The sequence below is a fragment of the Manacus vitellinus genome, unplaced genomic scaffold (assembly GCF_001715985.3).
Source record: "Manacus vitellinus isolate BGI_N305 unplaced genomic scaffold, ASM171598v3 scaffold_18_pilon, whole genome shotgun sequence".
Taxonomy (NCBI): Eukaryota; Metazoa; Chordata; class Aves; order Passeriformes; family Pipridae; genus Manacus; species Manacus vitellinus.
This window is the reverse complement of record NW_021939324.1, coordinates 13,318,389-13,335,398: the sequence shown is the minus strand read 5'-3', so window position 1 is coordinate 13,335,398 and position 17,010 is coordinate 13,318,389. Positions and strand designations below refer to the sequence as shown.

Here is a 17,010-nt window from a genome sequence, read left to right as displayed (position 1 = left end):
AATATTTCTAGATCAAACACTACTCAGATTTTATCAGTCTCATAACAACATGCTCTTTAAAATGATACGCTGACACTTTAGATGTAACTAGTGATGCTACGACTGCGCTATGCCTGTTTCAGATTCTTCATGCTGAAGTGAAAGAGGACTAAAAGTATACAAATATTGACAATGGAATCAGCGTTTCAATAATAAAAGTTTGAATTAAATTTAAGATAAAATAACAAAAAGCAAAAAAAAAATTACCTTTAACCTCTTCTGTTTCATAAAGAAAGGTAAACAAAAGGGGGGAAAGAAAATTTTCAAAGCCAAAAATTTTAAAATATGAAACAGAGTAGAAAGGTTGTGATTCAAATCTCAGAAGGAGAGATTAAGCTGGAATCTGAAATCAAAGGGTAAACAATGAGTCTTCAGTTATAAATTTAAGGCCTCTGGTAATATATACTAAATAAAATGTATTGCCACTCATTAATACTATATACAGAAACATGGAGCATGGGAATAGAGACAGTGCAGGAAAAAAAAAATCTATTATTAAACTAATATTAAAAAGGTGATACATTAAAACTTATTCTTTTTTTAAACTCACTCACTTGTGACCAATCTCATGTGCAATGGTAAAAGCTGAACCTAGGCCAATGTCTTCATTAATGCTGCAGCTCCTTTCAGGCTCACACATTCCAGCCACAGAGGCCAAGCCTGAATAAACAGAAGGAGACACAAAGGGTCATGCCAAGGTGTTTCAGTCTTAAAAGCCCTAGTTTTAAATGCCTGGATTCTTTTTAATAACTTCTATGCACAGAAGGAGCAGTTGGCAAAAGGTTAACTTTCTAGTCATTTACAAAATCACTGGGGGGAATTTTACTTTGCCGGCTAGACATTAATATTTTTTGAACTGCAGTCAGTGCTGGAAAATGTCTAGACTAGGGGTTAGATTTATAAATTTTACTTCTGGTAACTTGGGACCACCTAGTAACTTGAGCCAGGAGAGGGAATTCAAGAAAGCATTGCTATTTTAACATTCTTCAGCCTGAAGAAAGCAAAATGTATCCACACTATTTTTCTAAAGAAATCTGTTTAAGTTTAGTGGGTTCATAAAAACATAGAAGCAACTTTTTTAGCTATGAAAAACCTCACATGGTACATTAAAAAAATTAAAAAAACAAAACTCAATGCATCAGTGAAGAGAGGAGACATGTTAATAACAAGTATTCATTTAACCATGGAAGTCTTTTCCATTTATCACCCATCATCTTCTGGAATTTAAACCTTATTGTGTTACAAGCGCTCTTAAAAACTTTCTTTAGAGAGAGAAAGCTACTGGCAATTTATGGGCTATGGCTCTTCTGTATCTTGCACATTCTTCGGCAACACATTATTACATACATACTCCAGTCATAATTTAGTGCCACTAAAGAACATCAGATTTATTTAACGTATTCCTCCCTAGCGTTTCTAATCTGAAAGAAGCAAAAAACCTTCCTTTAAGGAAATTACCTGCTCAGTTAACTACAAAACAACCCAGTACACTACAAAACAAAACCAAAAACCAAAACCAAACCAAAATAAAACAAACTACCACCACCAAAAACCACACCAAACCAAAAAACCCCAACCCAACCCAAACAAAACAACAACAAAAAAAAAAAAAACAAATAACATCAACGACAAAAAAACTAGGAAAAGTGTAACTTTGATTGGGGGATAAGCAGAAAGAGGCAGGGAGTGGGGCAGAGAGAAAGTATACTCTATATGAGCAAGCCTCAAATTATTCTATTTGGACTAACAGTAAGCAAGTAATAAGAAGACAAGTGTTTCCTGGCTGTGTCCACATCAGCAAGTAATCTGGAGCCATAGGAGTGGGTCAACACAGTGAAGCACTGACATTGAGGCTATCCACATATCTTTTTATGTAGGTTGGGCACTTTACTTTGGACTCGTTGAATCCTATAGGTTGAACATAGTCACTACACATGTGGTTCAAAGCTTCCTAAAGGGAAAAAATATTACAAGGGTATCACAAGGAAACAGCCCATGTGGGATCTAATGTCTCCCGCAGGCACATACAGAGCATTTGGGGGTATTTGTTCTGATTTAGGTTTTCTCCCAAACAAATCTAGTTTATATACATCAGAACTACTCCGATAACCAAACTGACATGGGAAAAAGGTGACAATGTATGTCTGGAGAATTTGCATCAAAACAGTACTACTGCTATAAACAAATCATTGCTGTAGAGACACTCCCTGAAGACACCATAAAACATCAAAAGAAAACAGATTGTCCATGGAGAAAAATATGTATTTTTTGCAGTGTTCAACCTGCAGAAAATACAGTAATTATAGTTCACCTATGCTATGCTAATCGAGGAAATTCTGAAGACAACATGGCAATACGTATATACAACTGACATGTTCCCCTGTAAAGTCCACCATATTTGAAAGACAAAGTCATCTCCATTTCACATTTTCTAACTAAGCACTTGCTTCAGCAACTTACAAAACCAGAGTAATGTAATTCCATACCATGCTTGCAGAAAGTAACAGAGATCAAGTTAAGAACTCAGTCTATTGCTCAGATTTTAGAAAGAACTGGCCTTCACTGGAGTCACAGACATATTGCAAGACATCTGAGGTCTATCTTTTCTAGAAAGATAGCAAGATTCCCTGTTTCAGGAAACTGGAATAGGATACAGATGTCTCTGCCACACCAAATCCTTTATTTCTTTTTTGTCCTATAATACCAATTATCCAGGTTTCTTTTGACCTTTTGAGACCTTTTGAGACCTGAGACTTTTGTTCACAGACTCCTTAAATATATGATTAGTTACTGGAGGTCAGTGGGACTTAAGCATATCAAATGCCTTGCAGAAGAGGACCACAGGGTGTCCTCTCTTCTCCAATTCAATGCCTATAATGTAAAAAAATTGTCATGGTTTTGTTGCCAATACTTTAGTTGGGGGTTTTTTTCAAATAAAGCCTTTTGTTTAATAAAACATTTGCCAAAGTCTATCCTCTGTTACAATGAATTCAAGTGAAGCAGATTTTGCTTTTCTGCCAAAATCTGATACAGTAAGAACTAGCACACTAATGATCTGTGTTAAAAATATCACCTAAAAATATCAAATAGTTCATGCATGAATGTATGCTCTTTCAACCTTTCTTCTTTTAACACTTGCAAAGCCAATTCTCAGACATCAATGTTCACAGTCTCAGTTTTGTCACCTCAACATCAAAGAAAATCAGTTACATTTAGAAATTCATCATCATTTGCCTTTTACTAAAGCAAATGGCCTTTACAAATGCCTTCTACTAAGCTGTGGATTTTGTTCATATTTACAGCAGGCAAAATTCTGGTACCTTCTACGATGTAAACTACATTCCTCTGCCAGAAGCATTGTGCTGACTTGAGAGACTCGTAGAAAAATTAACATAAGTTAAGGTTATCAAGCATACAGTAATATAGGGAAAGACAAAGCAAATACAATCACAAACTGTGACTGAGAAAGAAGTATTATTGATCTGAACTAGCTGATTTGGAATTTTATCTTTAATTACCTACAAGAAAGAGGCTTATGAAAGGACGTAAATTGAAAAAAAATCTTAATAAAGGTTACATTGGCCTTTGAATAATGTTTCTTTTATATATTAAAGTACTACTGAAGGTAACAACCTATGGTCACAGGTAACAACATACACTTATTTACTACAGTAAATAACTTTTGGTGACAAATTTAGGTATGGAGAGAACAATAGCTCTCCATCCTTAACCTAAGGTATGCTTCTCCATTGTCAAAGCATTGTTTTAAGGAATTTCTGTCACTGTGCTGTTTTCTTCTAAGTCTGTGAAAGGAAAAATATAAAGCTGTACTCACTGTGTACAAGAGAGCAAACCTCGAAATCCATTTCTTTTGTATGGTTTGGGAGTTTTTTGGTAATTTTTTAATTTTCCAGAGGATTTTTACTTGTATTTTTTAACTAGATTATGGAGACAGATTAAATGGAAATAAAGAGCAAGTCGTCTTCTATAAGAAGTACAATTGAGTCATCTACTAGGTTTATCAGAACGACAGCAGCCAGAGATGAAATACACACAATTCAAACTCCTAGCAATGTATCAAAGCCAAAGACCACCTAGGTTACCTTTTATTGTTCATGTTTATAAAAACTTCAAAAGCACAAACTTCAGAAGATCTAATCAGTCAATAAACCAATAGCTAAGTATAAAGCAACAAAACAGCAAATACAAGCTGAAATTTCTCTTTATATACTTACCCAGTGTGCCACAAGGCTTGTTTTTATAAGTGCAGATATCGTATCTGTTAAGGAGAAAAACAGTAGATAACATATGTCAGTGAATCAAATTTGTAAGATAGTTTGTATATTTATCACACATCTGTATCACAGTCCAACTTGTCAGACCGCAATCAGTTTCACTGTGCAGCCAGCTGGTGTCGGCATTTTCTATGCTCTGGTGTAAACCACAAGCTGCCGTACACTCAGAGCTGCTGGCCTCAGGCCAGTGGGACACCTGCCAGTAAGAAAAAAATGGTTAAAGTGGATCTTTGTAATCACCAACTCCATAAAGCAGTCTACCACTCTGTTATGAAGTTACAGCAGCCTATCTGTAGACTGCTACTGATTCGTAACACTTAACTTTTACTTACTGAACATAATTCGAAGCCTCTTATAGTCTCACACTTATGAACTAAACAATATTAATTGTAGCTTCTACTACTTACTAATTGTAACTTTTACTACTTAAAACTTTGATTCTAACTAAAAATTTTAACTCTCAATAATTATACCATTTTTTTGAAAACAATCTTATGAACTGCCATAACAGTGCCCTTCTCATCATTTTCCAATGTTTATACTATGTCTTAAGAGTATTTGATAACAAACTAAAATGAAAAAACATTTTCAAAAAGCTAAAAAATGTCTTAAAAGGATAATTTTCATCCTTCATATATAGATGCTAAATGAGTTTTTGTGTAGTTAATATATAAGTCTCTGGAGCTAACAAAAGAATTACAATTTTTTTTGTGACATAGCTTTTAATAATAGCATTGGTCATGCAGCAGTCAATTCATTAATTACACCTTCGTATTTTGAATACGCAATCAGAACTTAAAATTCAGAACAAATTCATTAAACTCTCTATGCATGTAGACTGCTGTGACCACATGGAATTCCTACGAGTTTTAAGAGGTATTGAGTGTGGAGCAGTTTTTGGGATCACATTATAACTTTAAACTTAAGTATCCATATGAGCTTATCTCATCAAGGTGGTTCAAACTCTCACTGATCTCCTCTTTACAGTTTGGAGGAGAGAAAGGTAATCAAATTAGCATTCTCATAAAAAACATCTTGGAATATAATCAGGTTTTAAACATGACAAAGTTTTAAGATGATGAAGATACGGAGCAAAAGATTTTTATTGATCGTTTCCTGCCTTTTACATATTTAAGTAAGCAAATTTCTTATTTCTATATTCAGGACAATGTCTGAACCTAATCCTATTGAAGTTCAAGCAAAATTTGTTCCTTAAAGAAAGCAGAGAGGGGTCAGTCTTATTTAGTGAGAAAACCCTAGCTAAATTCTTTAGAACATAGCTGAGAACTGAATAGAAAGAAGTCTCTGTAATACATAGGAATTATTGGTCTTCTAATTTTTTTTAGTATCCAATGGTAGTAGGAAAAAACAATGAAAGGCATACATCCTTAGATAAAACAGATGTTTGATAATAAAGCCAGTTCCATTGAACTCAAGTAAAATGTTGTCACTGACTTCTGCAGAGCTGAAAACTTGCCCTTATGGCCTGGATCAGCTTACTCTCATAGAGGTATGAATCTGAAATTACTCCTCACCTTCAGTTCATTTTCACAAAGAACTTTTATAGGAGAGAATGATATGAATTAAGTTCCTTGTTTCTGTCATATTTTTGAAAAACACACACCATGGTATACTTCAATTTCTGCTAAGAAGTGTGTGTTCTTTATTATGCATAGGCTAGCATTTTAAAGAAAATATGATGATAATGAAATTTAAATTACATAATAAACTAAGAGAAACATCACAAACTATTTTTGCAAGAACATACCTGGATAGTAATATGTTCTCAATTATGGCTTCATTAAATATTCACATCTTATAGACAATAATTAATTTCCTGTAAGGAGCATTCATACACTCACCTAGGCCCCAGTTTAACAAAAAAACTCTCTAAATTTTCAGTGTCCAATGACTTACTTCATCTACATCATCTTCAATCTTCATTTTTAGCTCTTTTTCCTTTCATATGAACGGTTACTGCTTGTGATTTGTTTGAAAGCTCATATAATTCTTACGTACCAAACTGCTCGCTTCCATCATTTGCTTCTCTGTATGATTTAACCAAATCAGACTAACCTCTCTTTTTCTGGTTTTGACACCATTTCCTCTAACTTTAATAATCACAGATTAGGCTGGGTTGGAAGGGATCCACAAGGGTCATCGAGTCCAACTCCTGGCCCTGCACAGGACAGCCCCAAGAGTCACACCAGGTGCCTCAGAATATCATCCAAATGCTTCTTGAACTCTCTCAGCCTTGGTGCTGTGACCACTTCCCTGGGGAGCTGTTTCAGTGCCCAGCCACCCTCTGGGTAAGGAACCCTTTTCTAATATTCAACCTAAGCCTTCCCTGACACAACTTCAGGCCATTCCCTGAGATCTTGTCACTGGTCACTACAGAGAAGAGATCAGTGCCTGCCCCAACTCCTCCCCTCACAAGGAAGTTGTAGACCAAGGAATTCATTTAGCCTACAGATGTTGAGTTCCAAAACGCAGAAGACTACAGATTTAATACTTGACAGATAGTAACTTTAAGCCAAGAAACCCCTGAAATGACAAATCCTCATGATTCCACATGAGACTGGATAGGTCTAATAGCTATTAAAAAAAAAAAAAGCAACCCAGAAACAAACAAAAAAAAAGCTGACCCCTGCCAAAAAACACCACAAAGGTGATGATACTTCAGAAGCTGAAGACAATAAAAAGGTAGATTCTCAGGCCAACAATTATCTCAGTCAAACATTAAAAATTATAACAGTCACAAGAACTATGCAAAAGTGTTGTTTGGGTCGCTGACAGATTGTCTAAGGGACACCACACAAAATTTAAATGCAAGAACACAGATATGCATGTTGTAAAAAAGCTCAGGATGAGATGCCAGCCTGATCACTTTGAGACAGCCAAGAAAATCCTCTGCCCAAGTCAGAAGAGATCACATGCCTCCTAATAAAGTGGGTGTAATGCCCCTGAAATGTGACCACACTGGGGAAGTGGAATGGAAAAGAGGTAGAAGGAAGATTTCTTATTACATGGCCATTCCTGCCCTGAACAAATCAGAAGGCATTTTATGAGGCATATGTGGGCCTGCCTGCAAGGCTGCTGAAGAACTGCATCAGAAAGGTAGGAAACACATGATGAATGCACAGCTGTCACTGAGTCAGAAGGAAACTGCAGAGATAGACCATTATGAGCTCAATAGGATGCTCAACATGGGAGCAGCAGTACACTGCTGTCATGCCATGGATAAACGGGAAGAGTCAGTGTGCCACCCAAAAACATTTTAAAAGGAAAAATTTCTAGTCTTTTTTTGCAGGATATGAGCAGGTACTGTGCTAACGTATCCATCTACATCACTGTATCAAAAAGTGAAAGGGATCACACTAGACACTGAAATTCTATTATCTGCATTACCTAGCTGTTTTAAAAGTCTACCAAAATTTTTTTAACAATTTCCTTGCACAGATTCGGCCCATGACAACAACTAATCTCAAAGAACTCCCATAAAAATTTGTGAACATGTCGACAAACAATTATTAAGAAGCAAAACACTAGTTTTTTCTGAAGAAGCTAGCTTAGTATTGTGGACACAAGATCTGTGGCAGTGGCCCTTAGTGTAAGAAAAAAGTCACTGACATGTTTATTTAATGTACTAGCGTGGATATAAGCTACAGACTATCTCTTGAAGAAGCCTCAGTTATCTGCAACTCTAACTTGAAGAAAAATTCCCTTTCCTTTGAAAATCTGATAACCAGCATGACCCCGAGCATTTGAGTAGGACATTCAAGTCAAACAGATAAGACAGATAAATTCTCTTTGAATAATTCAAGTACTGCTCAAACTTGTCAGGTAACTTATTTGCAGCTACAGCCAATCTCAGGCATCTTAGGGGAAGACAGATATTTCCCTGCTGACACATTGCAGGGAAAGGAGAAAGGATTCTTCCTGCTCCCTGTAAACTGTCAGCTTGCCAGTCTAATACATGTGATGGTGCAACTATGTAGTTCACACTGAGTTCTATGTAAGCAAATGTATTCTCATATCAAAAATAAAAACATATAAAAATAAAAAGATATAAAAAAATGACAGGTTTGATTACTAGAAAGAATCACAGTGATTCAATCATACCTCCACCGTCCCCACTAATTTATTCTAGACGCTACAGAAGATAAAGCTATTCCTTAGAAGCTATTCAATCTCACATTAAGAGTTGTTTACAACATCATTTAAGAACAACTCTACTAGGTTATCCAGTTGATCTGCCTTTCCTTCCACAGCAGTCATTTGTGAGTGTTTGCAAAGAAAACAGGGCAGTTCAGATTGTAGTTTCCCTGACACAAGCCCCCAGCTCTGTGGTTTAGGAAGCTTCAGAGACGGAGATTGCATCTCAGTATTTAATTTATTTTTCTTCTAATGTCTTCAGCACTTAGTTAAATCCTCTTCAATCTTTAATAAAAATACTTCAGTGTTTATCTGGGGGAGGTTGTTTGTTATGTGGGAGCAAAGTTGAGTTCCTCTGTTACAGTAGAGTTCTTTCCTGTTAAAATCACTTTTTAAATTTTCTTTTAAATCAGATTAATCAATGGAACTTTGTCAGCATCATCCCACTACACTGTGGCCTTTTTGGCACCTTCATTTGCACTCAAGGGCTTTTCAAATTTTCTGCAGTATGTGTACTAAAATTCAAAAAGTTGTTCTAGTAGTGGTGGTATTAACAGTAGTAGATACAAAGGCAAAATTAATTATTTCCTGTTACATGTTAATGTGCATTTATAAATTAAAGGATAACACTGCCCTTTTCACCAGTCTCATTATGCAAAATGGCCCATTATCTGAAAAGAATCTCTATAAAGCACTGTCAATACTAGCTATATGTTACTGGAAATGTCCAGTGTGCCAGAAACGACTATTTGCATCAAATTAACACTGAGATAGAAATACCTGCAACAGGATTGGAAACATATATGAATACGAGCATTAGATACACTTTAATGAATTTAATTATTCAACAGCAATAACCTACACCATGTCTTTTACTTAAGTACAATAAGTGAATAAAGCATGAACACTCTTATCAGAAGAGCAAACTTCCAAATCAGTATGAAACACAAGCTACTTACTTATACACATATCAACCTACTCTGAAATTACTCTGAAAGCTACCAACAAATCTGAGTAATACTTGCAATAGATATTGATATAAATAACTGAAGTTTTTGAAGGAATATTTCTTAATGGAAAAGACCTTAGGAGACAAAAATATCATCATAGCAAATTGCCTATCAAGATGGCTGGAATTTAAATGTAAAAAGTACATAAGAAAATTCCAGCTACACAAAACCAACAAATACGTATGACGGACATGAAGGTCTTTATAACTTTGAGACAGGTGAACATGTGCTTCATATATATAATACTAGACTATTTCCCAATTAATCTGCTTGAAAAGGGCGTCAGAAAACAAAATAAAGCCTAAGAACTGGTTCTGGTCTGACTAAGAGGAAACAGAGCTAAATAATACAAACCATTAAGAGTTCATTTTTAGGGAACATTTCCAAACAAGTTACCTCTGAAAGAAACGGTTTATTTTTCATTTGTTTTAAACCAAATGATACTTTTTGACACTTGCTTTTTAACTATTGTAGGTTTCGAGAAAGGGTTATTCAAATAAGGACTGTTCTTCACACACACCCCTGTTCAATGATAACCATAACATGTTCATCAGAGTTTTATCTTTTTTACTTTTTATTCGTCATGCTATGCAACCTGATTTATCTATGCACCCAATCATAAATGTCTCATTTTTGAATAATGGTAAAAGACCAGGTAAAAATGCACCTAATTTTGAAAGATTAAGTTAACCTAGTTCCAGCACCTGGAGCTATAAACTGAACTACGGCCGAATCAGACTGCAACATCAGACTTCTCTTAAATGGATCAGAAACTTCAAGCTATCGGACAACTCCAACTACTATTTCTGAAGTATGGAAAACAAAAACCAAGAAAACAGTGAGTAGCTTGTACTTTCACCACATTCTTTTGTATACATATACTTGGCTATGATTAAAAAGTGGTTATTTTGCAAGTGCAGACAATGTCTCTTATGCTAGAGAATTGCATGGAATAATAGTAATAAATCAAATACTGACTTCTAGTCAGTTTTTATTAAAAGCTATAATTCTTCAACTGTGCAGCATCCTTAAGATAATCTGGTTCATTTATTTGACTTGCACAGTTTACCAACAGCAATACTTTTACTACAGAGAATTTTTTTATTCTCTAAAAGCTTTACTACAGCATATCTTACAGCCTTACAGAAAGTGGTTCACTGCAACAGTGTTCTGCCTCAAAATAAAGAACACATCTTATTTGGTTTTTTCTTCAAAAACCTCAAACCAAAAAGAGCTATTTAAACCAAAGAAGGAAAAAATAACATACATGTTACACATCACTCAACAGAAATAGCTTTTTCCATGCCTTTAATACTGCCATAGACAACCAAAGTCTGTCTCTATTAGACTTTATTCTGATACTTAGTTGGGGTGGATAAATTCTGAGTTACAGAGAGAAAAACTATTACTGCCATGAGTTCTAGTTCTCCAGATTGATATAAAAATAAATCTTTTAAATACTTGCCCTATGGATGAAACACTTCCATACTACTTTTTCTAAACTGCAAATGCAGTCAAAAAAGTGAAAATAAACTCAGTTCTGAAACAATTTTTTTAAAGCTGTCATTTGTCTTCATCAATTCTGGCAATGTAACATTAGAACAGTAGTTGTAAATTTATCACAATCAGTAGTATTATCAATGTCCTTAAGATAGATGTACAAAGAAGATTTTTAAATTATGAGTCAATAAAAGATTCTTAATGCAAATTCCACTCTTAGAGTATCTAAAAAAATTTCAACTAACTTCATGAAAAATATATAAGCAAAGATTTTCTTTACCATTGTGTTGATGTGTCATGCAAACATACAGCATAGCTATTGCAAAATATACTAATTACATGACAATAGATGGGTTTGTAAACAAAAATAGTTCTAAACACAAGCTGAAGACCCTGAGATGGTGTGGGAAGATGGCTAGAGTTAAAAATTAGAGGAGACTAAGAAGTAGAGGGTAAAATGCAGCTGCATCTCCCTGGATGGAATGCAATCAACATGTTCCACGAAGATTACCTATACAACCATAAGCACCTGCTAGGAGGATGGAACAGACGGTGGAGTGCAGTGGAGTGGAGATGCCATGGCCTTCCTCCATAGAAGTCCCTGCAGAGAGGGAAACATGGTGGTATTTTGTAGTTCGTAAGACCATTCAGTAGCTATCAACCAAGGGAGACAGATGAAGATGTTCTGCAGCTGAGCCAACAATTATATCAAAATCTCTCTCAGATGCCAAGATACAACCACCACCATTAAGCATGTGAAGTGAAGCAAGACAATTTTACATCAATCACAGATAAAAGTATTTATTACTAAAGTCACTCATCCACCAAAACCTAAAGAGATAGTATAAAAGTAAGTTGAGAATAAGGGGAAAATTGAGGAAGACTCCACCAAAACTGCTGGAATCAGTCAACGGGCTGAACCTGTCTTCACCCCCATAGGAATGACTATTGGGTAAGTCACACTTCATGCGTGTTAAATGCTGCTATAGGATTAGAGTTTGCACTTGCTTTATAGTATAGTAAATTGCTTACACATGCTTTTGCAGCCAGATGCTATCAAAGACAACCCTCAAACCTTAGTAACCTATCATAATTTGTATTAATAAAGAATGTTATTCCATAAACTGTTAAGAGTGAGTCCTTTACAGGTGCTGGCAGTTGCCAGAAGCGGATAACACATTGGGAAGACCCCCTGAAGGGTCTCCATGCTGTTGGCTTAGCCCCGCCTCCCCAAAAAGGGCAGTCAAATCAACCTCCAATACGGTGAATCTGTTCGGTGAAGGGTTTCCGTAACAGGACACTGACAAACTGGTTGGACATAAGGGTCTTAGCTTTCCTGGAGCACTGACAGACAAATAAATCACTAAGGATAGAGAAAATCTCCCCACACTATGGGCCAGGTAAACTGCCCCATTTGACGTGACAGACGGTTCTCACCTTGCGACACACCCTAGGGATTGATCCAACACTTGAAACTACTGATAAAAAATCATCATACCAAAAATCAGAGGACTAGACTTAAAATCTCTATTTTTTGAGGAAATAATACATCCAAGCTTTTTAGTCATCCTCTGCTTTTTAAGAATATCTGTGTTTATGTATATTTTTGCACTTTTCAGCTTTTTTTCTACAGCCGTCCAGACTAAAAGATTCCTTTTCCAATGTCAGGCATGAGTCTCATACAGAAACATGTCCTTACCAACTACAGCAATAAAACAAGAATGAAGTAATGGAAAGTACAGAATAACAAGTGCTACAAACTCTTAAGATCACAAGTATCCATGACAGACACCTACAGAAACTTAACAATATACAAAAAAAAAAAAAAGATTCACACAACATCAATACTACTGACTGGTTGCTCCTATAAAAGTACCAATTAGGTTGATTATAGTAAGGTAGAATACAACTAGATAATTCCTTGCTGTCTGCCGATGTATTGTTAATATCACTTGAAATTTTTGAAAAGACAGAATACTTCCTCAGATTCTTCTTCTAATCAAAACTTTTCTGTAGACCATACATGACTAAAAAGTTAAGAAAGTATCAGCTCAACCACAGTATTATGAAGGCAAATGAACATTGCACAAACCCATTAGACTACTTTAGTTGACAATGTATACTCAAGAATTACTCTAGATACAGCTTTATAAGCAAACTCTAGCACTGAAGAAACAGCCAGGTACTTGTGATTCCAAAGCCTGCTCCCTGTAGGCCTTGGACTAGCAACGTCACTTCACTGCTTGCTCTACCTTGATTTTTCCACCTTTAGAAGTTACCTCTTCCTTTTTCCCATTCTGTATACAACACGTAGGGGCATGCTGCTCTAACTCATTCCTCTCTCCTCCATGAACTTTCTTTTGTGATCCTCAGTGAATGTATGTTCCAGCAGTATTAAGTTTAAGTTTACCGGAGCTTTAAGTTTACCAGAGATTGACTGGTGGCTCAAGTTGTCATCGAACATCTTATACAAATAGGCCTATCCCACTATAAACTTAATTTTGAGGGCTATACACATGGCAGTCACAGCAGCATCAATAAACTAAGCCTAGAGTAGCTACCCCAACATCCATCTTGGTTCTTTCTATTTTTATGCCCTGCACCAAGTTCTATGCTTCTGCGCATTTAACATGAGCACCCATGTTGGCTAAAGATGGGTGTATATTGGAATGTGATGTCAGTACAGACAGAATAAGCCATCACACAGAAGGAGTTTCAGGCAGTTGTAGCCCAATCTTAAATGAGTCCACCCCTCTTCAGAACATGTTCATTTTATTGCAAGCTAGGCTTTAGATCCCCTCCAACACTAAGACACCTCAACCAGGCATCTTTCAACAAAATTATCAGAAATCCCTATATCCAGACAAACAATAGGAAGATTTCAAAACTGCAGAAATTTGAGAATTAATTATGATAGTAAGGCACAAAGCTACCAAAGCTGGAGACTGTGAACTCATAAAAGTAATCAGAGAATTGAAATCTAGCAGAACTACAAGGAACATTTCAAAAATTTTCTGTGTCATATCTAATTTGCTTTCCATGGCATAGTTCCTGGTACACACAAAAGAATTTTATACAAGGGCATCAGAAATGTAGAGCTACCTACCTGAGTGACAACTGTGACTTCATCACCATTCAGAGACAATTTAGCGATTCAGCATTTGCACTATCACCAGAATGTAAGAAATACTTAACTTGTACTCTGAACCTCAAAAGTGACTGAATAGTTTTATTGAATTCTCAGTACTGAGCCAAAATTTAGATGGAATTACACAGATGTGACTAGTTAAAGTTGGCCTAGAGAACAGAACAGAAATCTTTATATATCTACTCCAAGTAGACCACTAATAATTTTTCTATCTGTACATTCAGGATAAGTCTGGCAACAGGTACATAAAGCCTTTTTTTAAAGGACATTGGCACTGAGCAGCTTAAGCAGTTTGTAGGGCAATGCTTTTTAGAGTGTGCTAACGCAACCAAGTCTGGGAAAAAGGAAAACTAGCAAAACTAATTACATAGGTGTGGCCGGGGGCATCTTGCCACACAGCAGAAAATAGGAAGCAACTAGTCTAGACCTTTGGCAGGAGGGAAACACAGCTAGCGGCTAAGTTTTAAAGCTAAGTTTTAAAACTAAGTTTTAGTTCTGCTGTACAGAAATAAATGAGATAAATTACAGCAATAACATATTGCATATCTATTTCTAAGTTTTTCTATTATTTCTTTCTATGACTTTTCTGTGGATATGTGTTTCTTCTCTAACTTTCTGAATATTGTAAACAAGTAATTTACAAACTCTGAGAAAATCACGCACATCTTTATACATAAGATGTCTACTTTATTTACCCTTGTTCACACTGTATATGGCATAAAAGCATCAGTATCTGAGGTACGCTGTAAAGAGTATAAGTTCATTAGGATGACAGACCACACCTAGTAAAAAAGTAAAAACATAAGAATCGCAACATGGGCCAGACCAAAGACTCCACTATCCTGCATTCACGATCCAAGAGAATGCCCAAGAAAGAATAACACCACAGAAAGCATAAAATGGCAGTTATCCCAGAACTCTCTCAATTTCAACTATTTTTGGCTCAGATTTTTTGAGACAGATGTGCTTCTGGGTATTTAGTACTTTCAATGGATTTTTTTTCTGTGAACTTGCCTAGCCAACCTTTCAACCTACACATATATACAGCTTCCATAAAATGACTTGCCAAGGATTTTCAACATTAGCTAAATCTTGCATAAAAAAGGGCTGCCTCCCTTCTCCTTGTTTTGAGTCTTCTCTAAGTTTACTGGGTAGCCTCTAGTTCTTGTACTGAAAGACGCAATGAATGACTGTTCCTTACTTATAGCCCCCATACAATCTTGTAACTGTTTAAATCACTGTAGTATTGTCCCAAATTTGACTTTTCCAAAAGTTGATGTCCCCAAGCAAGAGAGTCCTCAACTCAGTCAATCCTTGTAAAGAAAGTCCCAGTTATCCTTGTCCAAGTTTTTGGTTATCTTTGCTTCTCTTTTCCAATTCTCCTAAAACCAGAATGATACAAACTATTCAAGACTTAGGTGTGCCATGCCCAGTTTACTCAATGACATAATAAGGTTCTTTATTCTTTTCCCAATAATTATTAATATTTAATTTGCTGGATTAACAATGTATATTTAGCATGCAGCCTAAATCTTTTTTAGAAAAATAGTAATATTATCCTATAATAGAACCAGAACAGAAAAAAAAACTGTGATTTTTTAATGCTACTTCTGGTTGATACTTCTACAAAACTTCTGAGAAAAAGACTGAAACTCCTAAGCATGTACCATTAAAACATATTTTTCTTGAAGATGATGAGAACAGTAAACCCTGTGCTTGGGCACAATTAAAGAATCACAAAGCATTTGGGTGATCACAAAGTTGTATTTACACAAAGAGCTAAACTTCAGCAGTTTAATGCAGTAATTAAAACCTTCTTCAGTCAATGGAAGAAAATTTATTTTCTGACTTATTTTTAAGATCAAAAATGAAAACGGTAACTCCATCCAAATAATTTTTAACCCTGAGAAGAATAAAAAGAGGTTTTTGTTTTAACAGGAAACCGAAAGCAATATATTTCACAAGTTTTAGTGCTTTCTTCTATAAGCATGTGTTACAATAAGTTGCAATAAAGGATTTCTCCTGTTCAAGAAACATCAGCAAATAATTTGAGTGCCAATGCTTAGGAAGCAATACAACATCGAGTGCTGGATATCTGCGGTAGTTCTCCAGGTGACATGCATAAATTCCATCACATAGGCTGCTGCTGTGTTCTACAGCTAACAAGTTTTGAAGCTAACAAACTTAGTGGAATACTTGTGAACTAAAAGGAAAAGAAATGCATAGAGTGACAGAATGAAATGGCAGCAGAAGCAATGACTGAGAATTCTAACAAAAGGGATCAGTTTAAAAGAAGTACACAGATCAAATATACTAGAGGAAAAACATTTCTGAGATTTTGCCTGTTTGTGAGAGCACATCAACCTGAAACGTTAAGACCAAAAGGAACTTATTTTGGTTTTCTGGTATTTTACATGTCCTGGAAAATGGAATAGATGCACCTTACATGGATCTTTGAAGTCTGTACCAAAAAGTAGAACCCATGCATACAATTCAGAACTGCACATAAATCTTTGTTTCATCTTCTTCTCCATGCAATAATAACCAGGAAGAAATATTTGCTCTATTCAAGACAAGTAAGTCTGAGTGGCATACATTATAATTTTCTGTCTAGCTTATTTTTTACAAATCATTTTAATGACAACAGCAACTAACTGTTGTGAACGAATGGCTGAATACCATGAGAACACTAGCTTATTTTACAGCAGAGGCTCTTTATAAACTACATTACTCTTATTTTATACAAGTTAGGATTAGGTAACTGTATCTATCCAGACTGTCTGCAGGAACACAAACTTCCCCATACCTCAAAGAACATTAAGAGTGGAGCTGGTGCAATTTATTTTATTACTTCTGTCAAAAA

The 17,010-nt window shown here is 35.6% G+C and overlaps 1 protein-coding gene across 1 annotated transcript in view; it reads right to left on the bottom strand.

The window, feature by feature from the left end:
- ADAMTS6 (ADAM metallopeptidase with thrombospondin type 1 motif 6) overlaps window positions 1–17,010 on the bottom strand; it is a 147,997-nt gene that overhangs the window by 85,036 nt on the left and 45,951 nt on the right. Inside the window, exons 8-9 of the mRNA XM_008924697.2 lie at window positions 4,275–4,318; window positions 594–699 (exon numbers count right to left, since the gene is read on the bottom strand). Of these exons, the coding sequence (XP_008922945.1) occupies window positions 594–699; window positions 4,275–4,318 (150 nt within the window). The remainder of the gene's footprint in view (window positions 1–593; window positions 700–4,274; window positions 4,319–17,010) is intronic.